This window comes from Hypomesus transpacificus, chromosome 6 (genome assembly GCF_021917145.1).
Source record: "Hypomesus transpacificus isolate Combined female chromosome 6, fHypTra1, whole genome shotgun sequence".
In the NCBI taxonomy this organism is placed as follows: Eukaryota; Metazoa; Chordata; class Actinopteri; order Osmeriformes; family Osmeridae; genus Hypomesus; species Hypomesus transpacificus.
The window spans coordinates 11,875,948-11,890,194 of NC_061065.1; the positions used below are offsets into that span (position 1 = coordinate 11,875,948).

At 45.5% G+C, this 14,247-nt stretch overlaps 2 protein-coding genes across 5 annotated transcripts; both read left to right on the plus strand.

Moving 5' to 3' along the window:
- The first annotated feature begins 667 nt into the window (after positions 1 to 667).
- On the plus strand, positions 668 to 5,720 carry stx7l (syntaxin 7-like). 3 transcript variants are annotated; one of them, XM_047021587.1, is made up of 11 exons: positions 796 to 811; positions 1,118 to 1,162; positions 1,336 to 1,463; positions 2,048 to 2,117; positions 2,307 to 2,397; positions 3,245 to 3,382; positions 3,544 to 3,584; positions 3,798 to 3,900; positions 4,065 to 4,137; positions 4,322 to 4,404; positions 4,647 to 5,720. In XM_047021587.1, the coding sequence occupies exons 3-11, from the start codon at positions 1,379 to 1,381 to the stop codon at positions 4,740 to 4,742; spliced, it is 780 nt and encodes a 259-aa protein (XP_046877543.1). In that variant the 5' UTR covers positions 796 to 811; positions 1,118 to 1,162; positions 1,336 to 1,378; the 3' UTR covers positions 4,743 to 5,720. The 3 variants fall into 3 exon arrangements, with proteins under 3 accessions (XP_046877541.1, XP_046877542.1, XP_046877543.1); XM_047021585.1 differs by lacking the exons at positions 796 to 811; positions 1,118 to 1,162 and adding an exon at positions 668 to 724; XM_047021586.1 differs by lacking the exon at positions 1,118 to 1,162 and having other exon boundaries at positions 709 to 811.
- Positions 5,721 to 5,784: 64 nt separating this feature from the next.
- Positions 5,785 to 11,875, plus strand: moxd1 (monooxygenase, DBH-like 1). Of its 2 annotated transcripts, XM_047021582.1 has the most exons (12): positions 5,785 to 6,499; positions 6,724 to 6,870; positions 7,084 to 7,251; positions 7,375 to 7,458; positions 8,043 to 8,222; positions 8,396 to 8,498; positions 8,680 to 8,846; positions 8,962 to 9,153; positions 9,329 to 9,388; positions 10,301 to 10,434; positions 10,781 to 10,949; positions 11,300 to 11,875. In XM_047021582.1, the coding sequence occupies exons 1-12, from the start codon at positions 6,236 to 6,238 to the stop codon at positions 11,450 to 11,452; spliced, it is 1,821 nt and encodes a 606-aa protein (XP_046877538.1). In that variant the 5' UTR covers positions 5,785 to 6,235; the 3' UTR covers positions 11,453 to 11,875. The 2 variants fall into 2 exon arrangements, with proteins under 2 accessions (XP_046877538.1, XP_046877540.1); XM_047021584.1 differs by lacking the exon at positions 11,300 to 11,875 and having other exon boundaries at positions 10,767 to 10,884.
- Positions 11,876 to 14,247: the final 2,372 nt, after the last annotated feature.

Genomic DNA, 14,247 nt, shown 5'->3' on the forward strand with positions numbered 1-14,247 from the left:
AACTTTTACTATGCTGAGTCACTGCAATAAATCAATCATAGCAGTCATCATAGTCTATTATCAGTCTGAACTACTTAGGTACCAACAATTGTAACATGGCAAAGGTCATTAAAACTACATGTATTTCTTGGTGAAAATTAAAGAATAAGTGGGTGGGAGATTTTTCCTCAATTTGGATTTTGGTTGTTTCTGAAATGTAGCCTGCTTGGAAAGTATTTTATTGATTTACAGTAACATTGAAATCAGGGAGTTATGTGAATCATGGGCCCAACACTCTGGATTTCAGAAGACAGAACTACACTTTTTGTAGACATTGACTCGTTTTATTTTTCAACTCTTGAAAAATGGTATCAACATGTAAAATGTTGCGTTCATATTTTGTAGATACTAGTAGCAAGGATTGCAATAATTGATCGTTGTGCTATTCTCTTATTTATCCATGGTAGCCTACATTAAAACAAGCTTCCATTTCAATATGGTAGGCTACCTGACAAAAGCTGCCTTTTCATTTGCCCTCATTGATCCATCCAGTTTACAATAACATAGGAAATTGGTTATTTATTGGTTTGTTCTTTTATTCCAATTCCTGATCATTTTCGAAATAAGTAGTCTAGGCTATAACCAGTTTATTGCTACTGTCAACGTTGCATTGCCACCCGTCATATGACTGGACGATCATGAGGAAGTAGAGACAAGGCGGAGCCGTTTTCAGCAACTGCGGAAGGTAAACGTAGCTAGTAGTAGTGTCTGCACATACATTTGTTGTTAAAAATGAACCAAGCAAAAAGTAACAGGCTAGTTTAATATTCAGGTAAACGACAAACTTACTTTTTTCAGTGACATTGTACCTTTGTTTAAGAAGTACCTAGCCTATTAGTTTCCTGGACTGAAAACTGGCGTGTTGTGCAGCTCTTGAAACGACGTTCTCACCTCTGATAGCATAAAGGCTACATTGTTATTTTAACATTAGTTCTGGTTGCTGACATTGTCATGTATGTAAGCAAAAACGTGTTTTGTACATTTTAAGTTGCCGAAGGAAAATATTGTGCACATAGTCGTTATAGAATAAAGTGTATTATTCTATTTCCGGATGTTGCGTGTGGCCTTCCTACGTCAGGCAAAGGACACCTGCCAGATTACCTATCACAGCTGTCGCATAAGGGTGCTTTGTTTCATCTTGATTCTACATTATAATAATTATTTTATTTGAAGAATTACAAATACAAATTTGGTGATTCCATTTATACCATTCGTGTAGTAGCCTATATTTGACTGTACATTGTGTTGTCCGAGTATGCCATTGACATGACTGACTTAACTGTGTGTCTTTGACAGAGAGAAAAAGAGAGAGGGAACAGAGAGTTCCTATGAATCCATCATGTCTTATCAGGCTGGAATCCCTCGAGACCCTAACATGCTGGCCGGCACCATCAGCTCCAACATCCAGAAGATAACACAACTAAGTATGTGTGTACACCAACGTTTGACATTCAGGGAAACAACCAACTTCTTCAGTTTGTGACGTTTTTACATGTATTAAAAATAACAACTATGCAACGTAAAGTGTACAAATGCAATGCTAAAGAGTGAGTGCTTATGTAGCCGGTATGTGGTGAAACTCACTCCTCAAGTATGTTACAGGCCACACGCGTCAACGAAGTGCTAGCTTTTCGTTGGCGTAGTTGGTAGTGGTGGCGCTTGGGAATTCAGAGGTGGTAAGATCGACTCCTGGTCGAAGCGGACAGTGCCTCTGACGGAACTTGCAAGACCACGTCTGTTACACTTGAGCACTCTTGCATTTCATATCTTTAAAGCAGAGACCCAAAAAGTGCCTTGTAAAGAAGAAATATGATGGGACAATGTATTATGGGAGAAAGGTTTTCAAAAATAATGTTCAGTCACTGCTGTTAACTGGCACAGAACAGGCATTCAGCCTTCTAATAATCGAACTTAGTTGTAGCCCACATGTGCATTAGAACCTGTGTGATGTCAGTGTGACATAGTCAGATCATTTACTTATTCACCAGTTTTTGTGTTTTTGTGCCAGCTGGTGAGATCCAGAGGAGTGTGAATAATGTGGGATCAGCCCACGACTCACCTGAGCTCCGCCTGCAGCTGTGAGTTCCACTGTGGTTCCACTGCCGTTCCACTATGGTTCTACTGTTGTTATATTACTGTTTTATTGTAATTCAGATACATATACGTATTATTAACTATTATTTGAATATTTACTCCTATACCCCCCCCCCCCCCCCCAAAGAAAGGCCTGACCTCTGACCCCACCACTTTGCGTCTCTCCTGTCTAGGCAGCAGAAGAAGCAGCAGGTCCACCAGCTAGTCAAAGACACTGACCGCTACATTAAGGAGTTCAGTTCCCTACCTGTCACAACAGAACAGGTGCAGTGGTCTACACTTACTGTGTTGTTTAGCTGTTTTACTTTAACCATTTTATCTCATGTTTTCAGGGCAGCTACATCACAGGAGTGTTGTCTTTCTTCCCATCTTGATGTATGGTAGTTTAAAGTACCTGGAAAACCGGTTTCATGTTTGGCATTTCTCAAGCAAACGTCCCCATCTACAGGCAGTCATGTAACATTACAAGATGTAGTTTCCTTACCAGACATTGTTACTCAAAGCTGGTCTCTCATATTCTGCTCCTTCACCTAGTGAAAAACTAAAGGGGAACTTTCAAAATCTTTTGTAAGAAATTTAGAGTTTTATTTGTGTACTTTGGTGTGTTGAGGTTTGAATTTCCAAATGTGGACAAGAGAGGTTTAGCATTCCTCCTCACACCATGAACCCCTGCTGAAACGTGTGTTGAGCATGCATGTTTGTTTTGTGGTTTGTGTCGGTATCTGCATGTGTTTGTCTGTGCGTGTGTGTGTGTGTGTGTGCGTGTGTGTGCGTGCCTGTATGTGTGCATGTCTGTGTGTGGGTGTGCTATAGTAGAGCAATTAATGCATTCCTGTTGAGTCTCTATTAAAGCTGGTTAAACCTTACACCATGTGTTCCAGCTCACAAACACCCAAAGGCCTATTTTACTGAACAGTCTTGGAAATGTCAAACAAAAGAAATAGTTGATTGCAAACATATGTTTTATAGATTGGTTGGTTATGGTAAACAAGAAAACGTGTGGTTTGCCCACTCTTAGGCATACATTTGTTGTCTCACTCCATGTTGGCTGTTTTGAATTTGGCATGTAGGGACTGAGAGTCATTGTCTAAACTTCAGTGTTTGTGTGCAGCGCCAAAGAAAGCTCCTGAAGGATCGCCTGGTCAACGACTTCTCCGACGCACTCGCCGCCTTCCAGCGGACGCAGAGACAAGCAGCCGAGAAAGAGAAGGAGTTTGTTGCTAGAGTCCGAGCCAGTTCCAGGATATCAGTGAGTTGTAATCCAGGCTGGGCCAGCAATACTCTCACCCTAACTCTGATCCCAATGCTAGCCCACTGGCCCCATAGTCCCTTTGCCAGTATGAAATCCTCAAAAGTCGCCCTGTGTGTCTCTTCTGTGTCTCATCTTTCTCATCTTACTTGTTCCAATAGGGAGGGGCTGATGATGTAGGAAATGGAAACCCTTTCCAAAGGTCAGATATATACACACGCACACACACATCTACCATGTAGGTATATATGCATATGTTTATAGGTAGCTGTCACTCTGCATATGGTACTTGACATCTGTTAAATGCTGGCTTTTAAATGCTGTCCAATGTTGCACATAAGAGCTGCAGTGGCTATTCTGGCCACAACTTACTGCATGTCAACGTATAGTTTCCCCTGCCCTTTCCTGTGCCCAGCGAGGCTCAGTACCAGAGCCAGAACCAGGTCCAGGATGTCTCCATCACTGTGGAGGACCTGCAGCTCATTCAGGAGAGAGAGTCTGCCATCAGGCAGCTGGAGGTGGGTAACTAGCAGCACTAGGTTTGTCAATTCTCACACACTCTTCTCCTCAGGAAGTCTTGATGAGTGTTGTTTATCAGCAGTCGTGGGTCAGGGAGTTTATCTCTAGTGAGTTTATCTTTAGTGACTCTAATGACTCAAATCTTTTGATTGGTGTTTTACAGTCTGACATCACTGACATTAACGACATTTTCAAAGACTTGGGGATGATGGTCCACGAGCAGGGGGATATGATCGGTAAGAGCTGTTCTCTTGTGTTGCTAGTTCAAACCCATGTCTGTCACAGCCCTAGGAGACATGAGTCGCAAAATGACACGTTTCCTCTTAACTTGTCTCCTCCTCTGTCATCCTCCATTGTTTCCTGCCTTCTTACACAATGACTTCCTCCTGCCACGCATCCCCTTACCGTCTACCTTCTCAGACAGCATTGAGGCCAACGTGGAAACCGCTGACGTCAGTGTCCGGAGCGCCACTCAGCAGCTGGCACAGGCCGCCAATTACCAGGTAACCACCCAGGCCGTATGGCTACTTCATGCCATCGTCCAAATCACAATCACGTGGTTAAAATCCGGTCAATAGTTCAATAAAGTCATGCCAATCTTAATCCCAAGTGAACATCTTAAGGATAAGAAACATTGATTTAACTATCCATTGTTGTAAGAGAAACATTGGACAAGATGTAAGTAGTTATCCTATTCCATTTGCATTGTGTAATCTGTAAATGTGTTGCATCTGTTCTTCCACAGAGTAAATCTCGTAAGAAGATGTGCATTCTGATAGTGGTTCTGGTGGTTCTGGCTGTAGTAATAGGGCTTATCATCTGGGCTTCAGTGAAAAAGTGAAGAAACATAGGCTCATTGACAGACTGACAGGCTAAATGACTGGTGGGTGACAGACTGACAAGCACACAGACACAGACTGACTAACTGGCTGACAAGCGACATACAGACAAACTGATGAGTTGATAGACAGACTGACTTAAGGACTGATTGATACTTTGGATTGTACCAGCTGTTTGAGGGACCATGTTGTTTCAGATCCAATGATTTAAAACAACAGTTCGCAAATGGGAATAACCTAAATAATGCCAAAAGATTGAAATATTTTGATGAAGCTTTTGTTCATACAGAAGTTGTTCAAATTTATTGGTTTCTTTTTTTATATACATTTGCATAAACATTCGAGCCCAAACCTGCACCATAGAAATGAATACTTTATAAACTGGTTATATGTTATATCTGTATATGCCTGTTAACAAGGTGCCATCTTAACAGTAATGGCCATGATGCTCTGTAATATCAATGCATTCTTCAGGTGTTTACATCTTTAATAAGGGACTGTCATGTTGACATTGTAGTGTGTAGACTATTGTTCATGTGCCTGTGATACTATTACAATTGACTTAAAAGGTTGCTAGTTCTGAATTGAACATACAACAGACATTGTATGGATGGATGAATGTGTCATATTCTTAATGATGAGTCATATTCTTAATGATGAACTGCCTCATTCAGTGACACTATGTTGTGTCACTAAGTTTAGGAACTGTTCTTTATACAGTCCACATTCAGACAACACAAAGCCTTGTGCCAAAAAGGGGCCATGAAACCTGAGACACCTGAAAATAATATAGGGATTATTGTGCATGAAGAATGATTATAATGCATTAACGATGACCATACTATATATGCACTAGAATCCTGAACTGGACACTGTAAGAAAAATATTTCTGCTGCCTTTAACGCTATAAATCAATCACATATATAAATATACATTCTGTAAATTAATATATGATGTATAAATAAATCGTTTTTAAACCATTCTGTTGTTTTCTGCACATAATTATTTTAGACTTAATCTGTAAGTATAACACCTTAAAGTTAGTAGTACCTTCGTAGGCAGCCTAATCTATGGCATACACCTTGCCTTTTACCTGTACAAAAGATTTGTAGACAAAGTGATATTTGGAGTCTTATGCCAACTTCAGTTACAGAAACTTGAGGCTTCAGTCCACCCACCACCATCGTCTACCTACTGTATAGCCTAGGGGGTATCTGTAAATTGGTTACAGTAGGATGGCGCCGTCCTCTGTGAGTACAGAAGACTCTTCCAGGCCACAGCAGGACGTGTCTACGGATCAAAGAGAAGCGGTACAAGTTTCAACAGTTCTGGGAAGACGATGAATCTCTTCTCTGTAGCAGCGCCAGAAGAGAGTACTGTGTGCGTGGTTTGTAGGTCCGCTTTTACTTCAACTATTTTACAGATAGAATGAACACACAATCAAGCGGGATGATACTTTCATAGTCGGTGCGCTTATCCCTCGTCCAGTCAAAAAATGTTTCCGACAAAATATTGCAGAACGCTAGTTTGCTTTTGGTTTTATGCAACGCTGTCTCGAGGGAGCGGATTCCAACATTCGACGGTGTTGGATCCGCACGGAAAGTACCATCTGAAGTGGAGTTTTAACAGAGAAACGATCTCCTTTGAAGTTGAAGTGGAAACCACCGGATATGTGGGATTTGGTCTGTCTCCCAACGGTGCTATGGCATCGTCAGATATTGTAATTGGTGGAGTCGTAGATGGGACGCCTTACCTGCAGGTAAGATTATCACTTCCGTTTCATAAAAAATTCACGCAAGGATTTAACACGGTCTTCGAACTGTCACTGCTAGGCTGAGAGCTTTTTGTAGTCAGGCAGGATTAATATCTCGTCTCAATAACTTCAACCACCTCCACTATTGCAGTCTGAGACAGGTGTGTGTACGGTTGCATGTGTGTGTGTGTGACCTTCCATGTGGGTCTGTGTGTCGTCCCCTTGTACAGGACTACCACGCAGACTCCAACAGGAAGGTGCACCTGGATGAGCAGCAGAGCTACAGGCTTGAGTCAGGCTGGGAGAACAGCACTCACACTAGGCTGGGGTTCAGTAGAGACCTGCTCACCTGTGACACCAAGGACAAGGACATCACGGTGCTAAGCTACACAACTGCAGACTTGAACTACAAGACTTAATTCTAATGACACACTTTATACTTGTGATTTGTGATAGTAGTATGACGAGTGGTAACATGACCATACCGGTGATGATTCTGAGTGTGTATGCATATGTGTGTGTACTTGCCTGTGTGTACAGGCTTATATGTGGGCTTTGTGTTTAAAGACTGTCTGCGTGTGTGTGTCCAGGAGAGCACAGTGCGTGTGATCTGGGCCTACCACAGTGAGGATGTGGGCCCATCAGGGCCAGTCTACCACGGACTCAACAGAGGCAGGAAGAGTTTACGCCTGCTCACCCCGGCAGCCTCACACACCAGCACCACTGGTTCACAGTTCTTCGACCTGAAGAACAGACAGGTGCGACATGATTCATGAGAAGATAGAAGCTACGTTCAGTACTTGTCTTGTGGATCCAAGACCACTGAGTTTTGGAATCCGCTCCATCAAGAATGAGAGTTGTGTCATCTTTACTTCTCCTAGGTGGCAGTGCCATCCCGAGACACTACCTACTGGTGCCAGATGTTTCGGATACCAGGAACACCCTCCAAACACCACATAACCCAGGCAAGTACCTTCTCTCTCTCTCTCTCTCTCTCTCTCTCTCTCTCTCTCTCTCTCTCTCTCTCTCTCTCTCTCTCTCTCTCTCTCTCTCTCTCTCTCCTCTCACTCTGAGAGTAGAAGGAACCTGGGACAGCACATGTCAGACTGGAGGCTTCATCCCAGGACATCACCATCATTCTGAAGTCTTCATCTCTGGAACAGCAGCGTCAGTCTGGGTCTGAGTTCCAAGGTTCAAAGCCCAGAAAGGAATGTGTAAATATTGATGTGCTGATCCTAGCGGAAGCTTCTCTGTGTGAGACTGTTGCCCTTCTATCCAGGCGAAGCAGCTGTCTGGTGGCCAACTGTCAACTGTCCAGCTGTCGCACTCTCTCCAACAGTCTCACTCCCTGTCAAGCTGTCTCACTCTCATATTGTCTCACTCCTTGTCCAACTGTCTCATTCTCTCTATCTTACCAGAGTATTTTCTCATCTCTCTTCCACTCTCCTCTTGTCCCGCTCCCCTTTTCCCCTCTCCTATCTGCACTCTCTCCCTTTCCCCATTCCCTTTTTCTTCTTATTCTCCCTCTCTTCCTTCCCCTCCCTCCCAGGTGCAGCCCATGATTCAGCCAGGTCATGAGAACCTGGTCCACCACATCCTGTTGTATCAGTGTGACAGCAATCTGAATGAGGAGGAGTTGGAGCATGGTCATGAGTGCTACCACCCCAACATGCCAGACTCATTCAACACCTGCCAGGCCATCTTCTTTGCCTGGGCCATCGGTGGAGAGGTCCTGCCTACTTCCTGTTTCCGGTCAATCCTTCTTCCTGTATCCTGTCTGTTCTTCTTTTTGTTGGTCAAAATATTTCACAAAAAATATCAGTGTGTTTCTCTGAGCATGTCGGTATGTGCGTGTGTGTGTGTGTGTGTGTGTGAGTGTGACCTTTCCGTTTCATACTCCAGGGATTCACCTACCCTCCTCATGTTGGCTTGTCCATTGGCACAGCAACAGACCCAGTGTATGTCCTGATGGAGACTCACTATGACAACCCCGGCCTCCTCTCAGGTAGTAGAGCCCCCCCTGGGCCAGCCGGACTGACAGTGTCCTATACTAGTCTGCGTCTCAGAACCTGTTGTACCTCCTGTAGACATCTAGTCTGGTGAGGCAAGTTGATTGAAGCCCTTACCTCTGCTTATTGACCTGCTGTTGGTGTGTGTGTTTGTGTATGCGTGTGTGTTTTCCTAAGGCTTGCAGGACAGCTCTGGCCTTAGATTCTATCACAGTGCAACCCTGCGAGAATTTGATGCTGGCGTCTTGGAGACAGGCATGTGGGTCAGCATCTACCACATGCTGCCTCCTGGTATGGAGGACTACACTTCCCAGGGGCACTGCACCAACCAGTGTCTGCAAGAGGTGAGATCTCCCATAAATGGGTCAATCCAACAACCAGTAACGGAAATAGAAATCCCTTAATTAAGCCACTGCAGTGATGATCTTACCTGAAGAAGTGTGTGTGTGTGTGTGTCAGGCCCTGGGTGAGGAGATGCCTGGGGGCGTGCGTGTGTTTGCTGTGCTAATGCATGCCCATCTGGCTGGCCGCGCCATAACCACACGCCACTTCCGGGACAACCAGGAACTGCCTCCCCTGTCACATGACGCAGAGTTTGACTTCAACTTCCAGGAGTTCCAGCTGTTGGAGGAGGAGACGCCCGTGCTGCCTGTGGGTAACCTGGCTGTGTTTATGTCTGTATCTATCTACCTGTTTCTCTGGCTGTTTGTCCATCTCTCTGACTGCCTGTAGTCTACATGTTAACCTGTATATGGCACCTGTGCAGACGGTACTCTCATTGGTTGAAAATAAGTACAACAATCCAATCCATCTGCTTCTCTCTCAGACAGACAGTTTGATCACAGAATGCAAGTACAACACTGCAGGCCGCAGAAATGTGACCTGGGTGAGAGCACACACACACTCACAAACACTAAACACACACATGTTTGCATGTTGTTCTCCGACTGAGCCAGTTTTCCTCGTCACTGTGTCACTTTTTATTTGTGACTTTGTTGCTTGGTTTATGTCAGTACAGAACAGTATTGTTTGTTTTAATAACTACATTAAACTTCAGTCTGGCCAGTAAAACAACTATTATTACTTTATGAAAGGGCACAAGGCATTTTGTTATGGAGACACTCAAAGGAGAAAAACATAGTTTGCTGTCTCCACAGACAGCCTACCATAGCTGTGAAAACAGAGTGGATTGTTTCAGAGTTGCGTGGGAAGGTGGCAGGCAGGATGTGGAGGAGCCAGGCAGGGAGAGAAGGAGTTAGGCAGGGAGGGAGAGAAGGAGTTAGGCAGGGGGGAGAGAAGGAGGGAGGGAGAGAAGGAGTTAGGCAGGGAGGGAGAGAAGGAGAGAAGGAGTTAGGCACAGAGGGAGAGAAGGAGGGAGGCAGGGAGGGAGGGAGAGAAGAAGGGAGGCCAGGAAGAAAATAGGCAGGGAGAGAGGGAGGAGAAAGAGTGAATCAGGTAGCGATAGAAGGAATAAGGCAGGGAGAGAGGTAGGGAGGGACAGAGGCATACTTTCAGACCAACGTGTCAGAGCCTGTGTGGACTTGGCTGAACAATCTGTCTGTAAACAAAGCTTGGAGGCTTGCAGTAGCTGGAGGAGGGCACCATCAAAGGTCATGTACAGGCTATGTAGAGTTCTTGAGGGTCTCTGTAGAAGTCTTAAGGCTGCTGTTACAGAGTAGGGTGCAGCTGTTGTTACAGCTTTTTTATCTAGCGAGCGCCACCAGGTACATCAACAAGTGAGTGTGGGTGTTTTTCTTACATGTGTTACATTTGTTTGTGAATTTGTATGTGTGTTTAGGGTGGCCTAAGCACCAGAGAGGAGATGTGTCTATCCTACCTGCTCTACTATCCCAGAGTGAACCTGAGCCGGTGTGAGAGTCTGCCTCTGATCATGGGACAGCTGAACTTCATAGGAGTTAGAGACATCACGCCGTAAGCTCCGCCAGAAGCTGCAGTTTCCGGTAGTCTCCATGGTGCTGAGGTCTCCTACAGTAACCTCCATGGTTTCCTACAGGCTAGCTCAGCAACACTGCTAGGATATACAGCCCTACATAATGCCAACCCAAGAGGGTTAAGTTATCAGTTAGACCAAAGCTCTCCAGCCCTGCTCCCAGAGAGCTAACTCTCCTGTAGGTTTACTATCCAACCACGTTCCTGGAGAGACACCTTCCTGTAGGTTTCAACTTCCACATTCATCTTTTGAGTTGCACAAAACTAAGAATGGAATATGTTCTACTGTAAATTGGATGTGTACTGTATGACAGCCCTTCTGCTTCAGGACCTGGCCATTCCTGGTGAAGAGCCCCAAGAGGTACAGCAACATGACCGTTACTGCTGCCTTGGAAACCTTCCGCTGGACCAGGAGGCGGGGGCAAGCCTTCAACCAGCTGGTGCTGCAGCTTCCCATCAACATCCGCTGCTCCAAGCTGGGGATGGAGAACTGGGGGGTGAGAGGGGTGGAGCTAGAGAGCTGGAGGTCTGGTCTTGAATGGACTAGGGCTGGGCTGGGGCTGAACTGGAATTAGCTAGGCTGGGCTGGGGCTGAGCTGGGATTAGCTGGGCTGGGCTGTGGTTGAGGTGGACTAGGCTGGGGCGAGACTGGGATTTGCTGGATTGGGGTTTAGGGTTAGTCTGGGATTAGCTGGACAGGAATTAGCTGAACTGGTCTGGGGATGGCTAGATTGAGGCAGAAGAAAAGTGGGGGTTAGGCTTCTGAAATACTGGCTAAGGGTTGTAAGATTTAGAGGACAATAAACTATTGAAACTGCTCAACTGACATAATTTCTTCTCCCTGTAGATCCAGGGGTCAGTGGTGACTCCTCCAGAAGTGCACTCTCTGGCTTCTCCTCCCAGCACCCCTTGCAGCGCTGCAACTCCACCACAAGGGCGCGCAGTTTTGCTCTTCACCTTTCTCCTTATATCTCTAGTGCTGCTGTGTCTGGCTCTCTGAACTGTGTGCCAGCGGTCTGGCTCTAAAAGCCAAATGCCAGGTCACCATGCACACATCTGGGCATGATGATAAAGGAGAACTTCAAGCTTTTACCACAACTAACCTCCAATAAGAAGTTTGTTAATTAAACACCGCAAGTGTTCATTTTGTTCGTTGAGTATTTACATAAATAAACAGTCCTGCTGTTAAATTCATACTTTAAGATGAGCTGTGTAGTGTTACCCCCCCCATACATCCTCCACCTTGGGGACCTCTCAAGGCTTCTGACACAATGAAGCTCAAACGATACCTGTCTTCAGCTGGATTGTAGACTTTTCATTGGTGAAATGCTGAGTCATGGCTGTTCATTAGATTTACATTTAGTCATTTAGCAGCCGCCCTTGTCCAGTGGGACTTACAGTAGGTACAGGGACATTCTGCCCGAGGCAAGTAGGGTGAAGTGCTTTGCCTAGGGACACAACGTCATTTGGCACGGCCGGGACTCGAACCAACAACCTTCTGATTATTAGCCCGACTCCCTTAACCGCTCAGCCATCTGACCCCTGTTCAGATGCAGCACACATAGTTCTATATAAAACACCAATGTTAAGTCATTGCCATATAGTTGAAATGTATTTGAAAGCAGTGCTATAAGGTTGTGAGAAGACTACTAAGGGGTGTTATAATAACAGCATGAAGGACAGATTTTCAGATATGTGTGCTGACATGACCTGTGAATAGACTATAATTACTCTACTTGGCTGGACAACACCAGATCTGTGAGGACAGAAAGATGTTAAAGTGTCCTCATATTTTCACCATGTTTTCTAACAGTGTCTAAAGATGTTATCAAACTGTTTCTAATATGAAGATGTCAACTGTACCTGTAATGCTTTGTATGACCTAAACATATAATAAATGTATATCTACGTACCACAGTTGGTGCTTGTGGTCTTCTCCGGTCAGACTCAGGGGTGTGTGTGGATCCATTGTTCGCTCAGTTGTGTGTGTGGGTCAGGTCGTGAGTGTGGTTCAGGTGTTTGTGGTTCAGGTTGCGTGTGGGTTATGTGTGTGCGGCTCAGAATGTGTTTGTGGGTTAGGTTTGTGCGTGTCAGGTTGTGTGTGGGTCTGAATACCATAAGCCAGAGCTGCAGCTCAGGTCCCAGGCACCACCAGGAACCTGTCTCCCCGGGCCTGGAGGCTAACGGTACCCTTAGCCCGACTTACAGCGATTATGGCTGGGAGCCGTCTTGGGGCGACGGGCCAGCAGGGAGCTCGGTGTCAGGGTGGCTCACACCGGGAGGCTGAGATGGAGAGAGGAACACTCAGTCCTGTCGAGGGTCTGAGATGAATGCGAGCTATTGAAGGAGCACTGGTATGGTTCACTGAGGTAATTCTCTAGGATGGCTCGATAGACTGAATGTTCACCTTGATTGCTGGACTCCTGACAGGATGGTGACCGCAGAAAGGGTGTTCCACCTCCACAGGTGCATATCATCCAGGAGCCTTGATCAGATTGACCGGCATCAGAACCATTCAGCCAGACATCCCACGAGCCAACCAGAAACAGAAATCGGCCAACCAGGAACAGAACCACCAAACCAGGAATAGCAACAGCTTACCAAGAAAAAAAAACAGCCAACCTGGAGTAGAACCAGTCATCCAGGAACAGTACCAGCTGAATCAGGACTAGAACCAGACAATCTGGAACAAAACCGGCCTGTCAGAAGTGTGAAACAAAGGTAAGAAGCATGTTTGATGTTATTGTGTAGGACAGACACAATCTCTTAGAGTACATATTTGTCATGTTTGTGTGAATGGGTTTGGGTGTGGTGTTCTGGGTGGGGTGTTCTGAGTGTGGTGTGCTGGGTGTGGTGTGCTGGGTGTGGTGTGCTGGGTGTTGGGCTCTGAGTGTGGTGGTCTTGGATTGGGAGACTGCCCTGGGCCATGCTCTCTTAAGCCAGCAGAGGGCAGTATTGTCATGGATAGAGTATGTCTGGACTGGGAGAAGACACAATGAGAGTTTAACCATGTAAATTGACCACTGTCTTGGATGATGTAGTGAGAGTGGAATGTCTCAGACTGTGGAACCAAATGGTGGTGTCAGCAGTACATGCTGACATGTACAGTAGTATGAGACTGGTTATGTACCTTTACCTGTACCTTGCATTTACATTGTATTCATTTAGAAGACAATTATGTCCAAAGTGACATGCACATAGTGCCAATACATGCATCTGTACATAGCTCATATATCAAGGTGAGTGACACACAGCACAGTTACTCAAACAGCCATGGTACGCGGGTCACCAGACCGGGTCACTGTTCTAAGCAACTTTCTGTTCTTGGTCTCTTCTCCTTCCTCCCCTCTCCTCTTACTGTTGGTTGTTTTCATCCTAGAGGAGAGGAAGTCCTTTGACAGATGAGGGATTGCTCTGGCTGTGTCATGCCCAGCTTGGTTATGTAAAGTCTGTCTTTGATACAGCTCAAAGCAGGAAGCCGTACAGACACCAGCCTCTGGCCTCCTTGTTAGAGAGGTCCTATGTTACTGTATGTGTCGTATTTCTCCATCTCTCTCTCTCTCTCTCTCTCTCTCTCTCTCTCTCTCTCTCTCTCTCTCTCTCTCTCTCTCTCTCTGTCTCACTGTCAACACATCACCGTCTCCTCCATCCCACCCCCCCAGCTCCCTGTCTTTTCCATCATTAGTTCTCATGTAACCCAGTCTCATAATGAAAGCTTACTCTCAGAAAACCCTCCAACCTCCCCTCCTCGATTCCAACTGAAAATAGCCCTGAGAGACAGATGTTGTTCCCAGT

Bases quoted from the DNA above. Each gene is read 5' to 3' on its own strand.
- stx7l (XM_047021585.1), top strand. From the start codon at position 1,379: ATGTCTTATCAGGCTGGAATCCCTCGAGACCCTAACATGCTGGCCGGC. The intron at 3,383-3,543 runs GTGAGTTGTAAT...TTGTTCCAATAG, and splicing joins GAGCCAGTTCCAGGATATCA to GGAGGGGCTGATGATGTAGG. The intron at 3,901-4,064 runs GTGGGTAACTAG...GGTGTTTTACAG, and splicing joins CTGCCATCAGGCAGCTGGAG to TCTGACATCACTGACATTAA.
- moxd1 (XM_047021582.1), top strand. From the start codon at position 6,236: ATGTTTCCGACAAAATATTGCAGAACGCTAGTTTGCTTTTGGTTTTAT. The intron at 6,500-6,723 runs GTAAGATTATCA...CCCCTTGTACAG, and splicing joins ATGGGACGCCTTACCTGCAG to GACTACCACGCAGACTCCAA. The intron at 7,459-8,042 runs GCAAGTACCTTC...CCTCCCTCCCAG, and splicing joins CCAAACACCACATAACCCAG to GTGCAGCCCATGATTCAGCC.